The sequence below is a fragment of the Saccoglossus kowalevskii genome, chromosome 18, assembly GCF_978046115.1.
Source record: "Saccoglossus kowalevskii chromosome 18, keSacKowa6.1, whole genome shotgun sequence".
NCBI lineage: Eukaryota > Metazoa > Hemichordata > Enteropneusta > Harrimaniidae > Saccoglossus > Saccoglossus kowalevskii.
The window spans coordinates 21,508,307-21,526,858 of NC_140658.1; the positions used below are offsets into that span (position 1 = coordinate 21,508,307).

Consider the following 18,552-nt stretch of genomic DNA (forward strand, 5'->3'; position numbering starts at 1 on the left):
TATAATAACACTTATCATCCAACAGGAATTAGTGTTGATGATATGGACAATATCTACGTAGGCGATTGGGACAATAACAGAATTGCTATCTACGATAGTCAGTTGGCATATATAGATAGCATTGACATTGACAATCCAAATGGTATTGCTGTTAAGAAAGACACGCACACAAAAATTATTGCAATCACATCTAGAGATACAGTCCAAATGTTGTATTGTGACAATATTTACATGTCCTGACCTGTATATAATGTAACCTAAATCCTAGGCCGAATGCACCCTCACATGTTGTAAATGCGGAAAACTTTATCCAGCGTCAATATATTTTATTTCTGTAGGGTATAGCGTATCAGATATGTCCGTTTCAGGGGGTATTGCTAGCAGAAAACCAACCTATATGCGTAGAAGAACAAGTTATTGTCATGCATGACACTATAGAAACTAATGGAATGAATACATTGTTTCTATCATCCTATATTCTATCATTCTAGTCGTTATGTGTATTTTGTTCTATTTTTTTTAATTATCTACGATCTCGTACTCCATTCATATCTATCTTTGAGAAAGAATACTTAGTCCGAAATTAACTACTAGTATTTCCTGTATATTAAGTTTGTAAGTTCTAGAAGCCTTCGCTCATTTTGAAAGAAAAACAAATGAGGTCATCCACCACTTTTAGATTGATGGGGTGTCAGCATCCTTTATTCTATAATGTTGTCATATTACCTCAAAACCTGCAAATAGAAATGTGCATGGAATCATGAGAAGAAACGGTGTGCATTAAAGGTAGTTGAAAGGTCATACTTGTTTTCAACTCTGGAAGGACAATTAGAATCTTCCAGGTGTGTTTGTGATTTACATAACAAAAGATGTTTACGATCTACCAAGACAGCTATTCTAATTGACATTCTAATTGGCTTATGTGGATATCCAGATGATGTACCTGAAATTTGCCTATAAATAGGCTAGGCTGAGGACAGTTGTGGTCCATCATTTCACTGAGTACCCTGTCTGTTATTGCTGCGATATTGTGAGACAAGTGATACACAACCATCATTCTGTGAGACTGGTATGAACTGCTTTGCAATATAATAACTTTTAATAATAATAATAATAACTTTATTTAATTAAGCGCAACAATTCCAACATATGAATATCAAAGGCGCTAATACAATAAACAATCAGTCAAATATTAAAAGCACATTTAATTAAGTGCGTTTTCAGTCTGGATTTAAAAATGTCTACTGAAGGACTAGAACGAACAGACAGAGGTAATTCATTAAAAAGTTTAGGACCTAAATTTTCAAAAGCACGGTCTTTGTATAACACCTTGGACTTTTTACTACATATCTGACGAGTTTTAATAAGAAACTTCGATTCAGATCTTAAACTACGACTCGGTACATAAAATTCGATTAATTCACATAGATAATTTGGGGCAAAACCATACAAAGATTTATACACTAGTAAAAGTAATTTGAAATTGATTTTTTGTACAACTGGTAACCAATGAAGTTTAATAAAAATGTCTGTAATGTGGTCATATTTTCGAGCACGAGTGACAAGGCGGGCTGCTGCATTTTGTACACGAATAAGAGGTTTTATCTTAGTTACAGGGAGACCAGACAATAATGAATTACAGCTGTCTAAGCGAGAAGATGTGAAAGCATGTACCAACTTTTCAGTATCAGATTGGGATAATGATTTACGAATACGATTAATATTTCTTAGATGGGAATATCCAGATCTACAAATAGTAGAAATGTGTGTTTCCATAGACAGCCGCGAATCAAACAAGACACCTAAGTTTCTAGCACTTGACGAAGCACTAACCAATTCTTCACCAATTTCGATACTAGACAAAGGACACGAGTCTTGTGAGAATCTCCGAGACGACATGCACACACATTCAGTTTTCGACACATTCAAAAGTAGGAAATTACAAGACATCCAATCGCTAACATCTTGAATACATGTCTGAAGTATCACCCGGGCGCGAATTTTATCATCTTCAGAAACCGATAAATAAATCTGTGTGTCATCGGCGTAAAAATGATATTTTACGCCGTGACGTCGCAATAACTCGCCCAATGGACGCATGTACATTGAGAACAATAATGGCCCTAAAACGGAGTCCTGTGGAACACCGGTTTCTAATATAGACGTCATATCAGAAAATACATTTCCAAATTTCACTTTTTGAATGCGGTTACTCAAATACGACTCAAACCATTTTAAACCAAAATTTGATCTCAACCTATCGATGAGAATCCTGTGATTCACAGTATCAAAAGCGGCTGAAAGATCCAAAAGTACGAGAGCAACTGAATACTTAGAATTATCAATACTGCATAGTACATCGTTAGCGACCCGCAAAAGAGCCGTTTCAGTGCTATGTGCGGTCCGATACGCTGATTGAAACTCTTCATACAACGAATAATTCTCTAAATGTTGTTTCACTCTGGATGCAACAACACGTTCAAGGACTTTAGATATAAAAGACAAATCAGAAATCGGTCGATAATTTTTCAGCATGTTTGAATCCAACGATGCTTTCTTGAGCAGAGGTTTAATCAGCGCACATTTCATTTTCTCAGGAATACTTCCAGTGCGAAGTGATTCATTTATGATATCTGTTATAGGTGAAAGCAGGATAGAAAGGATCTTTTCATCTTTTAATATATTAGTGGGTAAACAGTCCAAATCACACGAAGCCGACGACGATTTTTTTATAATTTTAATTATTTCATTCTCCGTGGCTGGTTCAAAACATTCCAATTCATCACCAGAGAACTTGTGCAGTTCGTTAAAACGGTGTCCATTCAATAAATTTAGATTTAGTCCTTGATTGATTTTCTTAATCTTATCCACGAAAAACATGCTAAAACGATTCGCTAAATTTATTGTGTTATCGTGAATCGGCAACGCATTCAAATTATTTGTCGAGCCTAAAAGACCATTTACGATGGAAAACAGTTTTCTTTGGTCACCATTACAATCCGCGATCTTATCAGCGAAATAACTCCTACGTGATACATCAATAAGATCATTAACTTTATTTCGTTTAGATTTGTAGATTTGGCGATGGACAGTTAAACCAGTTCGCCGCCACGTCCGTTCAGCTTTGCGGCGTTCAGTGCGGGCGTGGTAAAAATCAACATTTATCCACGGCTCGGCCACACGAACGTGAACAGTCTTCTCCTTCATGGGGGCATGTTTGTCAAGCTTTTTCGATACAGCAGTGTTGAAAATACGTAACTTAACTGTAGAATCTACCTGGTCAACTGTTCTAGTACACCCAGATTCGAGTAGATCAGATGCGAAATTATCCCTATCAAAGTTCTTGAAGCTGCGATAAGTAATTTTGGTACGATTTGATGTATTATCATGATGATTTGACAAACTAAAGAAAATGGGATAGTGATCAGAGATTGCTGCGGCCTGGTTCACTTCCAATGATAACACAATATTCTCACGGGTAATAATTAAATCCAAAATGTTACCAGAACGATGGGTAGGTTTGTCTACTAGCTGCACTAAATCATGCATTTTTAAAAGTTCCAGAAATCTGCAGGTGTCAAGATTGTCTGGCTTATTAAAATGAATGTTAAAATCTCCAAGGTAGACGATTGGTGTAGTATCCAAAACGTAAATGTCTAGAAGATCCGAGAAATCCGATAAAAATCCATTAAATGTCAGTTTATTAGAAAAACTGGGAGGCGGGCGGTACATGAGAATGTACCTAATACGTCCATGTTTTGAATCAACAGTGATCTCTAACCACTCAAACGATGAAAATGTTTGCGAGCACGATGTATTTACTTTTGCGGTAGTTTTATGAACGATGGCTATACCACCTCCAGCACCTGTAAGACGATGAAACTGTCTACACTTAAAGCCACTTGGAGTCAACTCAACGACGACAGGTCCGTCACTGACATCACCTTTCAGCCATGTTTCCGTGAGAAATAAATAATCCAAATCATGATATAAGATCATCTCATTTAATGCACACGATTTATTCCCAACTGAACGAGAATTTAATAATCCACATTTTAACTCTGACATAAACTTCGATCGGGATGTGTGCTGTAGGTTAATAGAGGTCAAATTGGTAGAGTCCACTCCGAAATTTCCAGATTTGCGACGATAACGATAATGTTCAGCAGAAAAAACGTTGTAAATAACAGGAATAATATTAGCATCCTGCTATCAGCGTTGCCCTCCACAATAACGGCGTTCCTATGTGTTTCTTCGATGTTGTGTTGCAAAAGCCATTGACTGTCACCCATTTCTATATCCTTGAACTGTGAGTTATCACCAATGCACACTTCCCTAGGCAGTCCCCTTATTTTAGTGACTTTATTCATTGTATTTTTCTGTGCTTTATATCTTGTATTTATTTTGAGAGGTATTAAAGCCAGGAGCTTTTACTCGATATTTTGATGTATGTGTTTATTCAATTTAAGTACGATTATCTTGTCTACCCCATACTAGCAGTGAAAAAAACCTGTCCAGTGTGAGTTCTGTGGGGGTCCTCTCGATAGCAATAAGCAGGTCTTACACTGTGACATGGGGTAATTTTGCGTTTTGAGTTATAGCGCCACCATCCGGTTTCCTTGCTAGAATATGGGGTGATTTCTTGTTCGCGCTCTAGTTATTCTCTAGTTTCTCCAAAACGCGAGCTTCCAGGCAATACGTACAACTAAACCCATACAAGCAAAATAAAAATAATATTCTTACATGATGCAACCCTAGTTCCCGAGATTCCATGAGCCAAGTTTCAGATTGTGTGTAGAAATATAAGTATTACATATGTTGATTTGCATATTCTATGGGAAATAAACTATTAGGGGTAATTTGTTATACATGTATGCCACTCACGCATATAATCTGCATTTTAGTGCATATAATGACGCTATTATACACGCAAACAATAAGAATTAAATTTGTGGAAGCTACCTAATGCCACTTGTCCAGAAATGTGGGTTCACGGGTATTTGAATCACGTCAGTCGCTCTTCTTTCTACTGAGATCGCATCCTCCTCGTATAGATTTACAAGCTTGTCTACAGAAGATATAAGTCTCATCTACAGAGTAATGCTGTAGACATTCACAGTAGATCTAATTACGATAATATATAATGAAATATATGTTGCTCTGTTTAGATATGTATTGGCATTGCATCCCAATTGGCAAATTTCAATGCATCATTATCCATATAACTCAAGTAAAGCAAATATCCAGTTGTGTTGTCCAGCCATGGTTGGTGTACTGAATCCAGAATTTTCATGACGTACGCTGTCTCAATGATTGGCTGTGAAATGCACCATTTTGGCCAGAATATCCTTCCGCTGTCAACAATTATGCAAGACCGTCGCTGACTGTGACCTCAACATTCGCATTCAGTATTAAAGTAGTACAACTACGGGAACGTTCCTCGGTAAAACAAATGTGTATAAGGTCTCATGCCACTAATTAACCAATGGCTGCTCGTAGCCTAGCAAGAACCAATGAAATGTTTTAAATATTATTTTTCTCAGGTGCTCCCTGTTTGAGGGCGTAATCACCTGGGTCAGAGGTGAGACCAACATGTGGTCTTTTGTTTACTACTTAGCGGCTGTGTACCTGGTGGTTTATTCTGTGTGTTAATGGATGTTCTAATCTTGGTGTTTTTCCAGTGATTTCTCTTGGTGCAATCCAAATACAGTAGGTGTGTCTTGTTTACCTGAGATTTGCAAGAGTTTGAGCTGGCCAACATGTTAGTTTTTTCATATGGTTGATTACTGGCATGTTGATTTCCCATTTTTGAGCCATATTTTCAACTTTCTTCATCATTTTCATATAGCAATCTCGTCATATGTTAACATTGTCGTCTATGGAAATTCAATTAGTGGTTTGAGCCCTATATACCGTTATTTTAGAATACTCAGGTTGTCAGGCGCTCTTAGTATTCTACTGGTTGCAAGTATAGACTAGACACTACGATAAAGGCTATGAACTGCCACTATTCGTAACTCGGAATACCGAAACCGAACTCGAACCGCCATGTTTGGTATAACTAAAATTAGCATTTTCTCTATTTGGCCACCCGCTGGCGCTATAACTATATATCCAATGAGTACACTGATAAACTCTAACAAGGCATAAACCGGGCAATGCTACCACTGTAATTTGAGGAGAAGGCGTTTTAAAGTCAGTCTATGTCGTTGCATTCTAACTTTGAATGCAGTGAGCTCATCAAGTTTAATTTGCATGGCACCCCGACACCTTCCAATGTTGATGTATATTAAAAAAGAAATAATTTGATTACGTTTAAAACTCGCGTATTCTAATTAAATAGTCTGCAGAGCAATTTGAGAAGACATAATGTAGTTATAAATAAATATATATTGGTTTGCTTATTTTTGAATGACGCAAATAGTTTACAATAAATATTTAGCAAGTATATATTTGTTCACTTCTATGTATGGAAATGGTATAGTCTGACTCAGTGTCTCGTCTCACGACTTATTCATTGAAAGGATAACGATCCGTGGTACTCAGAGATTATCACCGTTTGGGTCTAGTTTAATTATGTTAGTTTGTCAACTGTACAGTAGACTTGGAGAACAATTTATATCCACGTATTAACACACTCTAATAACTGAAATAGACTTCGGTACATATTTACGGTGGCCCACAAGTGTCAGGACATAATTTTTAATTTGCAGGACGAAACTTTCAATCGGCTGGACAAAACATTAACTTCTCGTAAGACGGTAGTCATGATTAGCATATATTAACATATTTGTACTTTGAACTCATAATGAAGCCATTCCATGCCGTTCAATCTCACCGCGTTAGGTGACAGTAGTTAATGATCATATATCCGTAGATGATATTGGAAGATTATTAAAGAACGTTCGCACAGCGTAAAACATTCGTTGTTGTCATTTGTGGATGTCATCTCTCATTAAATCCATACTTAAAGCAGGGGAAGGAAGTATAATAATAAGGTTGTCACGAAAATACAGAGAAGTTTGCGAACTTTATCAATGGGGTGATCGTCGTACTGCCTTCGTGCATACGGTATTTCCGTGCGTCTCATGAACTCGTACCTCGGTTTATACACTTATTTATATGTACAGGTGAATAGTTTTATAGACACTTATAATAAAGTAGTTATAACTCTCAAATAAACGGACTGAATACTGGTTTGTAAATTGTGTCTTATATTTATACTAGATTTATACGTCATTACCTTTTAGAACCGAATTATTTTTTGCACTTTTCTCGGCAATTTTAGTTTATTTTTAGTATACGGTGTGATAGAGCTCCGATATTTACACAGTATGGAGCCAAGACTGCCAACATTTAATACAATTAAAACACAATTTAAGCTGCTAGTGCCAACCTACATGCATCTTTATATAATTGAAGTGGGTGACTGGCTGTAAAAGTTCTGCACTTACAGAATCCTATCCAAAAAAAGAAAGAAACAGTTAAGGTACGGTTGTACTTAGACGGTATGCTAATAGTGTAAACACAATCTAAAATACAAGAACTTCCCAAATCACCTGAAGTGCCACCTAAATTAAATCACAAAAGCTTGTTTGCAAATGGAACTCAATATTTGCCTGTATGTGTCTAGTTTTTCTTTTTTGAAAGGAATTTTTAAAAGGCGAACACAATAAATGCGCTATCACTCAGGTTGTCAGTCATAACAGAAAATAGGAACACGCGCAGTAGGATATCACAGCTTTGTGGTTTCAGGTAGCTTTGCCATGATTCCCCTGTGTATTTGAAATCGTCGCCAATCAATACGTGACGTGATATATTGAAGATAATATTTGGTAATCGTAGTCCTAAATAACTATTAAAAATAGCTAGACGTTTCGAGCAATGGCTCTTTATCGATAGCATAGAAGCAAGTGTGATAACGTACAGGTAGAACATAGGAACGTAAGAACGCGCATGAACTATAAGTTAGAATCACAAAAAATTCCACAATAGAACAAATAACGCGCCTTAGGTAGTGAGCTCAACAAATGAGTTGAACTGTTTGTTAAAACCATGGGGTTCTTTAGTTCCAAGGCGGAATATAGTTTCCTCCTCGACACGCCTGAGCTGATTTTCGTTGCCATTGACAACACATACACCAGAAATAGACATATCTGTAATATTATGTCCACTAGAATTAAAATGAAGTGAAACCGGATAATAACGATTTTTCTGTCTAGTTTGCCGTAGATGCTCAGCAAACCGATCACCCAGTCGACGAACTGTAGAACCAATATAAAGTTTACTGCATCTAATACATGAAATGCAATATACAACATTCATAGTGATACAACTGAACGGATATTTGACCTCAACATCTCCCTTGGGACCAAATATACGATTAGTGTCTGTAATAAAATGACAAGTATTACACCTAGGACGATTACACGGGACAGAACCATATTTCTCAGGGTCTCCCCTTTCACCCGTATGCACCAATAACCTCCTTAAATTAGTGTCACGGCGCCAGGCAGTAGTAGGCATTAGTGGAAACGTAGAACTTGTCTCCTCACTGGTCTGTAAAATGTGAAAATGTTTGTACATAATGTTTTTAATCCTGACATTTAAAGGATGGTACGTAAGTGCCAAAATTACACGATCCTGATTGTCACGGGAAACCGTAGAACCAGTACAATCAGTTCTTGACATTGACACAACCTTGGCCAATGCTTTCCCAGTGACATTACGAGGATAACCCCGTTTTCTGAAATAATCACATAAAATCCTCGCCTGGTTACGGAAATCAGTATCATCGCTGCAAATACGACGTACCCGGAGTAACTGCGAGTAAGGTATGGAGTCCTTCATTCTAGTAGGATGTGATGATTCATACTGTAAATAACAATGTGAATCAGTAGGTTTTGTGTAGATAGATGTAGAAATGCGATCACCATCTACCTTAGTAGAAATATCGAGAAATGGTAGTGTTATTTCTGATATCTCATGTGTGTATTGTATGGCGGGATTAAAGTTCTTCACAAAGTCAATGAACCGTAATAACTCATCCCGACTGCCAGACATGGCACCAAATCCATCATCAATGTACCTGACATAAAATTCAGGTTTAGTGCCTTGAAAGGACGAAAAAATTAACTCCTCTTGATATGACATGAATAAACATGCATAGCTCGGACCAAAACAACTGCCCATAGCCACACCTCGTTTCTGTATATAATGTTTACCATTAAAAGAAAAGCAATTCCCGTTCAAAACTAATTCCGCTAAGCGCACCAACACAAACGTAGGAGGATCCTTAACTGTCCTTTTATTCAATACGTGACGTAACTGATTGCTTAATAGCTTCATGTTTATTGTAAAAAGACGAGTTTCAAAACTCACTCTATTAACAGAGATACTTTTTCCAATGTATATCATGTCACCCCAATTAACATAATGCTATTCGGTTGATAGAGCTAAACTTAGCTCACAAATAATTGCTTGACGATAAATGCAAGCCAAATTATTTTCAACAACACTCACTAAATTTATATATGAAAGGAAATTCTAAAATATATACAAGAGAAAAGAAATATATCAAACATAGTAAGCACAAACCTATTACACAGACCATTCACAATCCATGGTCGACTTACAAAAATTCTTTTTTCTAATACACACAAAATACATAATTGGAGGTTTATACTGAATAATGGTCAGATATTTCGAGTTCAATTAAATTGTGAATATCATGTCCAAACGTATAGGCGAATAGTATACTTCAGGTAAAACATTGTTCAGCACATAGCGATAGATTCAATTGTACTTGAAATGTCATTAATCATATTTTACAAACGATTGCCATTTATTTTAATCAGCCTCCATGTTATACGTCTTTCTTGTGTTCATGTATAATTTCTCTTGCAGCTTTCTTTGTATAAACTTTTTATCTATGTGAATAAAAAATATGAAACAAATACTAGTAGTTCATGTTCGTAGCAAAATGCACGTGAATGTAGTCCGGACGTCAAATCAGTCGCGCATATCTCATCTGAGTTATTAAAACTCAGCAGCCGTAATATATGATGTAACTCACTCTGTTCATTTGTAATAGCCACACGTTTATATATCTTAACAAAATTTAAACATGTCTGAGTTAAATTTCTGGTTTTTCAGACATCGAGGGACATTGTTCTTGCATTATAAGGCAGCGCATTACTTGGTATTTTGTGCAGAATCTGAAAGGTTACAATTATATAAACTTACATTGTTTCTTTGATCTGCTTGGATATTTCTTAATAGATGGTATAAACTTCTCTGGTTTGGGAAATTCCGATTCATTTCGAAATTTGAATCTGCTTGAGAAATCCCCTGAAATTTTTTTAAAACAAATCTCTATCAATTCCATGGCAAAGCATGATAAGTTCAAAGGTCATAACAAAAGGTTAATGTAAAATACTGATGAACAGGAAGTTGATACAGTTGTGTAAATAACCGTGGCATGTGACCCAACCCAACACAGAAAAAATATGATGAGGAGGTGCAAAGGGTTAAACAGAGATTTGCTTCAAGAATTGTCTTTTCGCAAAAGAATATAGATGAAATAATAATCGAAAGTATGTTTAAGTTTCTATTATATTGACATTTGATTATGATGTATGTATATTTATAACCGAGTTTACATTAAATATTTTACTATAAAAAATCATATATTTTAATTACGTACTTCGTTTAAAGTTTCCGTCTTGTTCAGTACGCTGAAAATAAACAATTTTTTTTTTTCACAACAAAGTATTCGGCAATTTAATGTGATACAGTATTCGGCATTGTTTGGTGAGACATATTTAAAATAACAATTGTATATATATTCATGCCACGTACATTTCTTACCTCCAATCTCAATCTCACTGACACTACTGGAAATTTCAATTTCTCAATTTGTAATTCTGACGTCAATGAGTCTATGACCGCGTCCTTCTCTCTGACTGTTTCATTCATCGCTACAATTTGGCTAGTCTCGTCTGTTAGCAATTCATGTAATTCGCGTACTTCAGAGTTCAATGTGTCTTTTTCAATACCACTGGCGCCGAGAGACTTCTGTGGTGGCAAATCGCAATGTTCTTCAACCAATGCCGTTAGCCGTTTCTGTTTCTCGTTTATAACCCGATCCTTTTCACGCACTCGCACTTCGAGTGATCTGATCACTTCTTTGGTTTTAAAACTTTCTTTTCTCGCTATCTGTATTAAACGTACTGACTTACGCAAGGAGTTTAATTTCCGGTTAGGTTGGTATGCCATTGTGAATAAATTAAGGTAGTTAACTGACATCAAGGTGGGCGATGAGCGATGCACAACATCCACTTTATCATACTTGAAAAGCTCTGTTTCAATAGCAGTATCTGAAAAACAAGAAACGATACAATACTGGTTAGGTTGATATGTTGTTGAAGATTCCCAAGATCACAGCAGTTCGTTCATTGTACTACTATATTTTGAGAGATCGGTATTCAGGGAGACAGGTTGGAGTCATTACATTCAATGGCAATCAGAGAAAAGAAAAATTTCAGCATACAAATTTCTATTTGTCGATTTGTTTATATAGAACGTTTAAAAAACCAAATACGTGCCATGGTCGCTCGTGGTACAGAAGTTTGTTTGTAAAATGTTTGAATTGGTGAATAGTGTGACTAGTTTACCTTCGAAATATTTCTCAGCTCTTTCAAGATGTATTGGATCTACATCAGCTGATATTCGTAGTGTGATACCAGTGCCTTTAACTAAGTCTTTCAACTCGTCTGTTATCAAAATATCCGTTAATAACACAACCAGTTTTCTAGACTTCAAACCATCTTTGAAACTCATCAATCCATTCATACTCCAACAACGTGCGAGCAGTATAACAGAAGAGATTTTCACCCCGGTCAGATTGACGCCCAGTTTTTCGAAAGCCTCGTTCATCTGTCTGGCTTTCACATCAACTGCAGCATCATTGCTTTGTATTTGAACCATTGATCTCGTGAATACTTCCATGGCTGCCCAGTATAATGCGCGATCTTTAAACGAAACCTCCTCCAATTTGATCGGTACAGGAAAGTCTAAAACACATCATATGTTACTAACGTTAAACTCGTAATAATTTTATAAAGAATTAGGTTCACAAATTACCTGACAAGAAATTGATATTGAAATTATTCACACCTTTTTTTGTTCAGAAGTGAAGTCGTCTTATACGACTAAATAGTATGCAAAATAATAAATTACATGCGTTTAATTTTACGTGAGTCACTTACCAAAACACTGACGTTTGTATGATATATCTGAGTCTGAAGCCTTTCGCTTTCTTCGCACTGAGGGAAGAGGAAAATTATGATATACAATATAATCCATATACAGCTGCATACAAAATTAGGATTTTGACGGAACTCGGGATCAATTGTTATAAACAACACTGAGCATTAGATACGATAGAGATCACAGTCATATTTTTTTTTATAACCAGATAGAAGATATAGACAACCGGTGATATGAACATAAAACTATATTTCAATCCATTTGTAGACGCAGTATCGCAGTTGCTATCCATACCTGTTGTATCTTGTTTGCGGTTATGGCGGTTTTCATACTCCTTCACTCGATCTGCAAGTTTTGTTTGCTTCGCTACTTTCAGTATTTTTGACAGATATTCCAGATCATTCTGGGATATCACTGCCGCATCCACAAGTGCGAACATCAATTCCGATGGGTATTTCATGGTTTCATATTTGGCGTTTGCCTGTTTACGAATGCAAAGCCGTTTCATTACGCTGAAGGCACCTACAGAAATAATGATAAATATCTTTGGCGCATGTGGATTTGCATAATTTTGTATGTTTCATTTTGCTTAGATCGAGGCATTCAAGAATGACCTGCTATGCAACTACGCAGTCAGCAGAAAATCCTGTGTCATAGCTGATTGGCTGTCTCAATGATTTCATCGCATTCCTCTGAGAATACGCATGCGCATACTGACCTGGAGCTAATGCCCGCCCACAACACTAAAGATCAATGCTCTATTTCTCATGTCTGACGATCATAGTTTAATGTTTTTAAGATGGTCAATAAGTTGTTCCCCGTTTTCGCAAACACTCTCCGGAACGTCTGTATAATACTCATATTTAAAATCAACATCTAAATTTCCCCTCCTGGATGTCACTTCACCCCTAATGGTTATTTTTATAATAGTTTGGCCGAAACGAGGTGGTTTTTAGTTGAACGCTTTTATAACATACCTTATTTAAATTTATTAGGAAACGTTGTTCTGGCACAATTCGACATTATACGACACCCCTTCCTTTCTTAAGGTAGAGATGCAGTTTACCTGACAGGTATTTTAATTAGTTAATTAGGAAAACAAGATGACCTCCCTTGTCCACAAAACTATATATTTTCAGAAAGCTTATTGTATGAATTTTAAAATGTTGTTAGTATTTTTTTATGGACGCTGTAGTTTGAAATATGCACAGAAATGTGCTTTTTTAGTCAATAGTGATTTAAAAAAAATAGCTTCTAAACCATGCTTCTGTTTCCTGACAAAATTTGTTTACGGGTACATCTGTTTACTATAAAAAAAAGTGCCGTCTTGAAAACTACCAGTTGTCAATTTTGCAGGGCAGCAGCTCAAATTTCACTACTTCAAGTTTATGCATAAATTAACACCTAGGCTAATTGTCTGTACAATTGTTGTAACACTGTTCAACCAAAAACAATGCTCCGACGGCGTTTTGAAGATAAACACATTGTCAATCATTTGTGAAAATTTCAAAACAAAAGGTCAAAGCGTCTAGGAGCACTAAAAAGATGCTGAGATAATTGCTAATTTGCATAACAATTCACTCAGTAAGAAGTTTGCTAATGCTAATTAAATGGGCTGTAACAGTTCCAAATTTAAATGTATTATCGTTTTGTAAAAAGTTAAATATAGTGCATAATATGGAGATCCCGTCGTTTCTTTTTTGCACCATGTTTTTTTATTTATGTGCAGCCTTGCTAAATCTTGCTAAGCATTCAAAAGAGAGAATATTTGCACCTGTTATCTATATTTTAAAATTGTCTTTTGAGAATGTTCCACTATTCACAATTCTACAAAATTTTAACAGTCTATAGCCAAGATTGTTTGGATAATAAAAAGCAAAAAAAAATCACTCCCAAGTGCCTACGAACCTGCATCTCTGCTATAAGGGAATTAATTTAAAAATAATTTGACGAAAACGGGACTTTAGACTGAACCGACACTATATGACATGCATTTTATGAGTCAGCACCTAGAAATCGACCCAAGGATTTGGTCTAGCAATTTTTCGTCCCGAAATACACTTCCCCTTGTCCTCCAGGTCTAATAAAGCGGATGCCACATAAAAACACATTTTGCACCTTCAGACTTCGTTCTCATTCCGCATATGAATTCACATTTACGTCTTAGATGCGTATAAAATAATACTTGCTTGATATACTTCCAATTTGTTTTATACACGATCCATTATAAAGCAGCTTTAGTGATATACATAACTGAACATGGTATACTCGAGTCATCCGTATTGTCTATTTTACGAACGGTTAGTATTCTTGTTGTTACACATGAACATAAACGTGTTAATGTAGCATTTAGTATGTATTCAAGTTTGATGTAACAAATAAAATGTCAAATCGATTATTGTCGAAATTAACAATTTTTATTTATTTATTTATTTATTTATTTATTTATTTATTTATTTATTTATTTATTTATTTATTTATTTATTTATTTATTTATTTATTTATTTATTTATTTATTTATTTATTTATTTATTTATTTATTTATTTATTTATTTATGATATGCTCAGTAATTATTCACATCCGCCAAACTACATTTCTCATGCAGTGGCGTGATAATAGCTAGACACCGTGCAACGGGATGATTACTGTTTAAGAATATGTTATCAGACAAGCTATGTGAGTGGATGCCGTTTACATTTGTTTCTATTTATAAATTGACCAGTAATTTTGTTTCTTTTCACATTTTTTAGTTCGTTCTTTTTGCATGTGTTAGTTCATCCACCGAGTTTTGAACATTAATAGTGTGATGACCTGTTACTCGAATGGAGTGCATAGTTTCTTCTATATTGTCGAGGCTGTTTTCAATGCTAGTAAATCGCGAATTCAATGCGGTTTTACCTTCTGATTTCCGAATTACCGAAGGACACGATGTAATTAAGTTTGCGCATGTGTAACCTACCTTGCTGCAGGCGAGGGTAGAACATACATATAAAAGAACAATGGACAGGCATCCCCGGAAGACGTCAGCGGCATATTCAAAGAGTTTTTAAAAGATAGCGGATTCATTTTGGATGGATAAAAAGGGGACAACTAGAAGAACTATATAAGACAGCTAAGCTAGTACGTGTGTTGGTTTTAAATAAGAACGTGACTGTTATTCAAGCTCAAAAATACTCCAGAAAATGTGAAAATATTCCGCTAAAATCAGTTAAAACTTGCATGTTTATTTTCTTGTTTAGGAAGAATGGTGTGTACATTGATACGAGTTTAAAGATGATGGTTTTTTATGCTGCGGGTCGAAAAAACTGAGGAGTTTACTCGACCATAAATAAGCCTTTAACGAGATACACGTCAGCAAAAGTCAGTCCACACAATATACATGTAACTCATAAATATCTATGTAGTCTATTGAACATCGCACCACAATAATTGTTTTATTTATTTATTTATTTATTTATTTATTTATTTATTTATTTATTTATTTATTTATTTATTTATTTATTTATTTATTTATTTATTTATTTATTTATTTATTTATTTGAAAACTTTCCACAGTCATAGAAATTAATCTTAATACTAATTGAAACATTGCCCGCTATGATTCTTCGCTGTGTGTATGGCACACGAATAAAAAGTGTCGATATTGATATATTTGATCGGAACGAACTACGTACGATTATCTATTTCGGCGCCAAGCTCCTCAATAAATATGTCGAACTCGTCATCTTCATCTTCATAATTCAATGCCGAACTCATTTTACACTTATTCCTTTACTCGACTGAAATCTGAAATATGTATGAACAAAAGTCCTATTTTAATAATATATAAATACAGTGTAGTTTCAGTCTGATTAAAATCCGATATATGTTCAGGCTCCCATTTTACTTTTTTTTTTTTTTATTTCGATATTTTATTTATTGTTATTTTGAGGTTTTACTTGTTGTTATTCATTTTCAGACAATATATATTATATTAATAACGGCAAGTAGTACCAAAAAATAAATATAAAAAATGAAACCTGATAATTAATAAAATATGGAAATTAAAACAAAATGTGTGTAAATCTATGTATGACTTTAATCGGATTGAATATATTTTATTCCGCTAACAGTAATATGTTCGTGAACACATGATGTCATACCGTGTGACTTTGATATTTGACATATATGACATTCGGTTTAACTCGCTAGACTAGACTAAAGACACTCAAATACCGATCGCTTTGAAATTCTCAGAAACCTGACTCAGTAACAATTATTTACTGCGTATTCCTGCACCGATCCGACCAAACCTAATATAAAGTGTTCTTTGTGCTTTAAACATGAGACGTGTGCGACGGTGTTTGTTTTTAAAAATGTACATGGTTCACAAATAGGTGATGTTTTACATATCAATAGAGTCGAGGAGACATAATAGCGGATAAGGAGACGGAGTTCATGACCTAGTCTTAAGTCACTGACCGAGTTTTAAAGTGAACAAAATATACACGTATGTCCCTGGGTAAGGGATATATATATCCTTCATATTTTACGCTGACACTACACCTATACGACACACACCCGTCGTTACGAACAATTATTGTATGGAATCTAACACATGTCTTAAATCATTCACCGCCGTCAACTCAGTCCACTATGAATATAATTCTTTTAGTGGTCTGAAGTGCAGTGATTAGCGGTGTTCCCAGTGCAGCGTGATCTTACTCTCGCATTGCATAGAAGATTGACCACAATTAGCTCACCTACACTGGACACTGTGATACGTCATTCCCCATTGGGAAAACTAAAGTTACTTACCAATGAACAAAGATTTTCAAACATAACTCGTCATACAATCGCGCGTAGTGTTACTCCTGCAGCCTTTTTTCGACGCCAGCGCCCTCTGTTGATGACATTTATAATTCATCTGTTTTCAAGGGTTCGTGCAAATGAACAATGTATTTCATACGCGCTGTAAAATACATTGTGACTCTTGACTCTTTGCGTTGAAACTTAATATGATTTCAAAATACTGTAAAACGAATTATTTTCACTGACATTTAAGTTCACTTTTTTGATAATTTGAGCATATTTTGTTAAGTTCACGAATTTTTCAGGAAAGCAGTGAAATTAGTTATTATTTTACATATTCACGAGGATTTCATTTAGCGGATTTTTCTTGTCAGCGAAAATAGCGAAGTTAGAATCCAGTGAATGAAGACGATAGAATGTCTATTTGTGCAAACCGTGTTTTTGTAAACTGGCAAAACTATCGAAACTGATAACATATCGGCTTTCCCGATCTGGTCTTCGTTGCCACACAGTCCCTGTTGTTGCAACAAACACATAATTCCCCTCAGTTACAGTACTAAACGCTTTCTTTTGATGGTCAGTTCGTTCACAGAGAAAAAGCTAGCAACACGTTTATTTCTATATTCCTCCGTTTCACTTTTACCTCGTATTCGTCGTTTCTATAATGAGTTCTGATTGGGTGATGCAAATGAGCCGAAATAAATCTTATAATCGCCTGAGGGCGTGCGACATACAGTAATTCGTGGTGAAATCAGCCAAGGGTTAATGTTGGGGCTTTGGCCGAATAAATGGTTCTTGGCTGGCGAAGATGATACTAAGCATACGTTATTGATACGACTAGTAAAGGTACTAGTATTTGTCTCGTTCATATACATTGTTTCGCGCCCTCTTGTGGCGAATGGCACATGTGACATAATTGGTTTGAGAGACACACGCACAGCGCCGAAATTGTTTTTATCCGTGGTTGACCGTCAATATAAATACTATTCTTATCATAGTTTATTTAAATCAAAGACACTAGAAAATCCATTTGTTTTAATGACATTACTTGCAAGCATCTACGTATTATTCATCACTGTGTCACGGTAGCGCGTCGTCCCAAGTATGCATACGTCATCAATTACGATAAATGTGTATTGTGTATTGTGTATTAATAACGTCACTAAAAATGAGAAAGTGTTGGGTATACTTTGGTGTTTGTGTATATTACAGAATTTCGTGAACTTTGCTGCAGTGATACTTACGAGATTGTTACACATGTAACGCTCATGAAAAATCACTTACAGAGCAATTACATGGTGTACATTTCACTCGCGTTAACATCGTTGACTCCGGTGCGTGCCTGATAGTTTGCACCTTATCTGGACTATACCTGAACACGTGTAACCATGACAGAGCTGACACAAGGACTGCTTATTCATTTTTTTAAGTCAGTCTTTGATCTATATGGTCACGCACGTGTGCACGTGACACGTTCCCACTGTTATCGT

The 18,552-nt window shown here is 35.6% G+C and overlaps 2 protein-coding genes across 7 annotated transcripts in view; both read right to left on the bottom strand.

Moving 5' to 3' along the window:
• Window positions 1-306: 306 nt before the first annotated feature.
• Window positions 307-3,999, bottom strand: LOC146731673 (uncharacterized). Its single transcript, XM_085492996.1, has 2 exons — window positions 2,359-3,999; window positions 307-393 (listed from the first exon to the last, which is right to left on the bottom strand). Exons 1-2 carry the CDS (start codon window positions 3,997-3,999, stop codon window positions 307-309), a joined length of 1,728 nt encoding a protein of 575 aa, XP_085349122.1.
• Window positions 4,000-9,292: 5,293 nt separating this feature from the next.
• The window catches only part of LOC102809883 (uncharacterized), a 28,869-nt gene continuing 19,609 nt past the window's right edge, over window positions 9,293-18,552 (bottom strand). The window contains exons 1-9 of one of the 6 annotated variants that reach the window (XM_085492896.1): window positions 17,069-17,148; window positions 15,946-16,057; window positions 12,565-12,792; window positions 12,270-12,326; window positions 11,676-12,074; window positions 10,870-11,378; window positions 10,706-10,736; window positions 10,246-10,350; window positions 9,293-9,929 (exon numbers count right to left, since the gene is read on the bottom strand). In XM_085492896.1, coding sequence (XP_085349022.1) covers window positions 9,850-9,929; window positions 10,246-10,350; window positions 10,706-10,736; window positions 10,870-11,378; window positions 11,676-12,074; window positions 12,270-12,326; window positions 12,565-12,792; window positions 15,946-16,027 — 1,491 coding nt within the window. In that variant the 5' untranslated portion in view covers window positions 16,028-16,057; window positions 17,069-17,148 and the 3' untranslated portion in view covers window positions 9,293-9,849. Of the gene's footprint in view, window positions 9,930-10,245; window positions 10,351-10,705; window positions 10,737-10,860; window positions 11,379-11,675; window positions 12,075-12,269; window positions 12,327-12,564; window positions 12,793-15,945; window positions 16,058-17,068; window positions 17,149-18,552 lie in introns of those variants that run through there. The other 5 variants (XM_085492894.1, XM_085492895.1, XM_085492899.1 and 2 more) reach the window with 5 other exon arrangements.

Coding starts and splice junctions, on each gene's coding strand:
- LOC146731673 (XM_085492996.1), bottom strand. CDS start 3,999: ATGATCTTATATCATGATTTGGATTATTTATTTCTCACGGAAACATGG. Junction 394..2,358: donor TTTTGCGGGTCGCTAACGAT/GTACTATGCAGT, acceptor CTACGCATATAG/GTTGGTTTTCTGCTAGCAAT.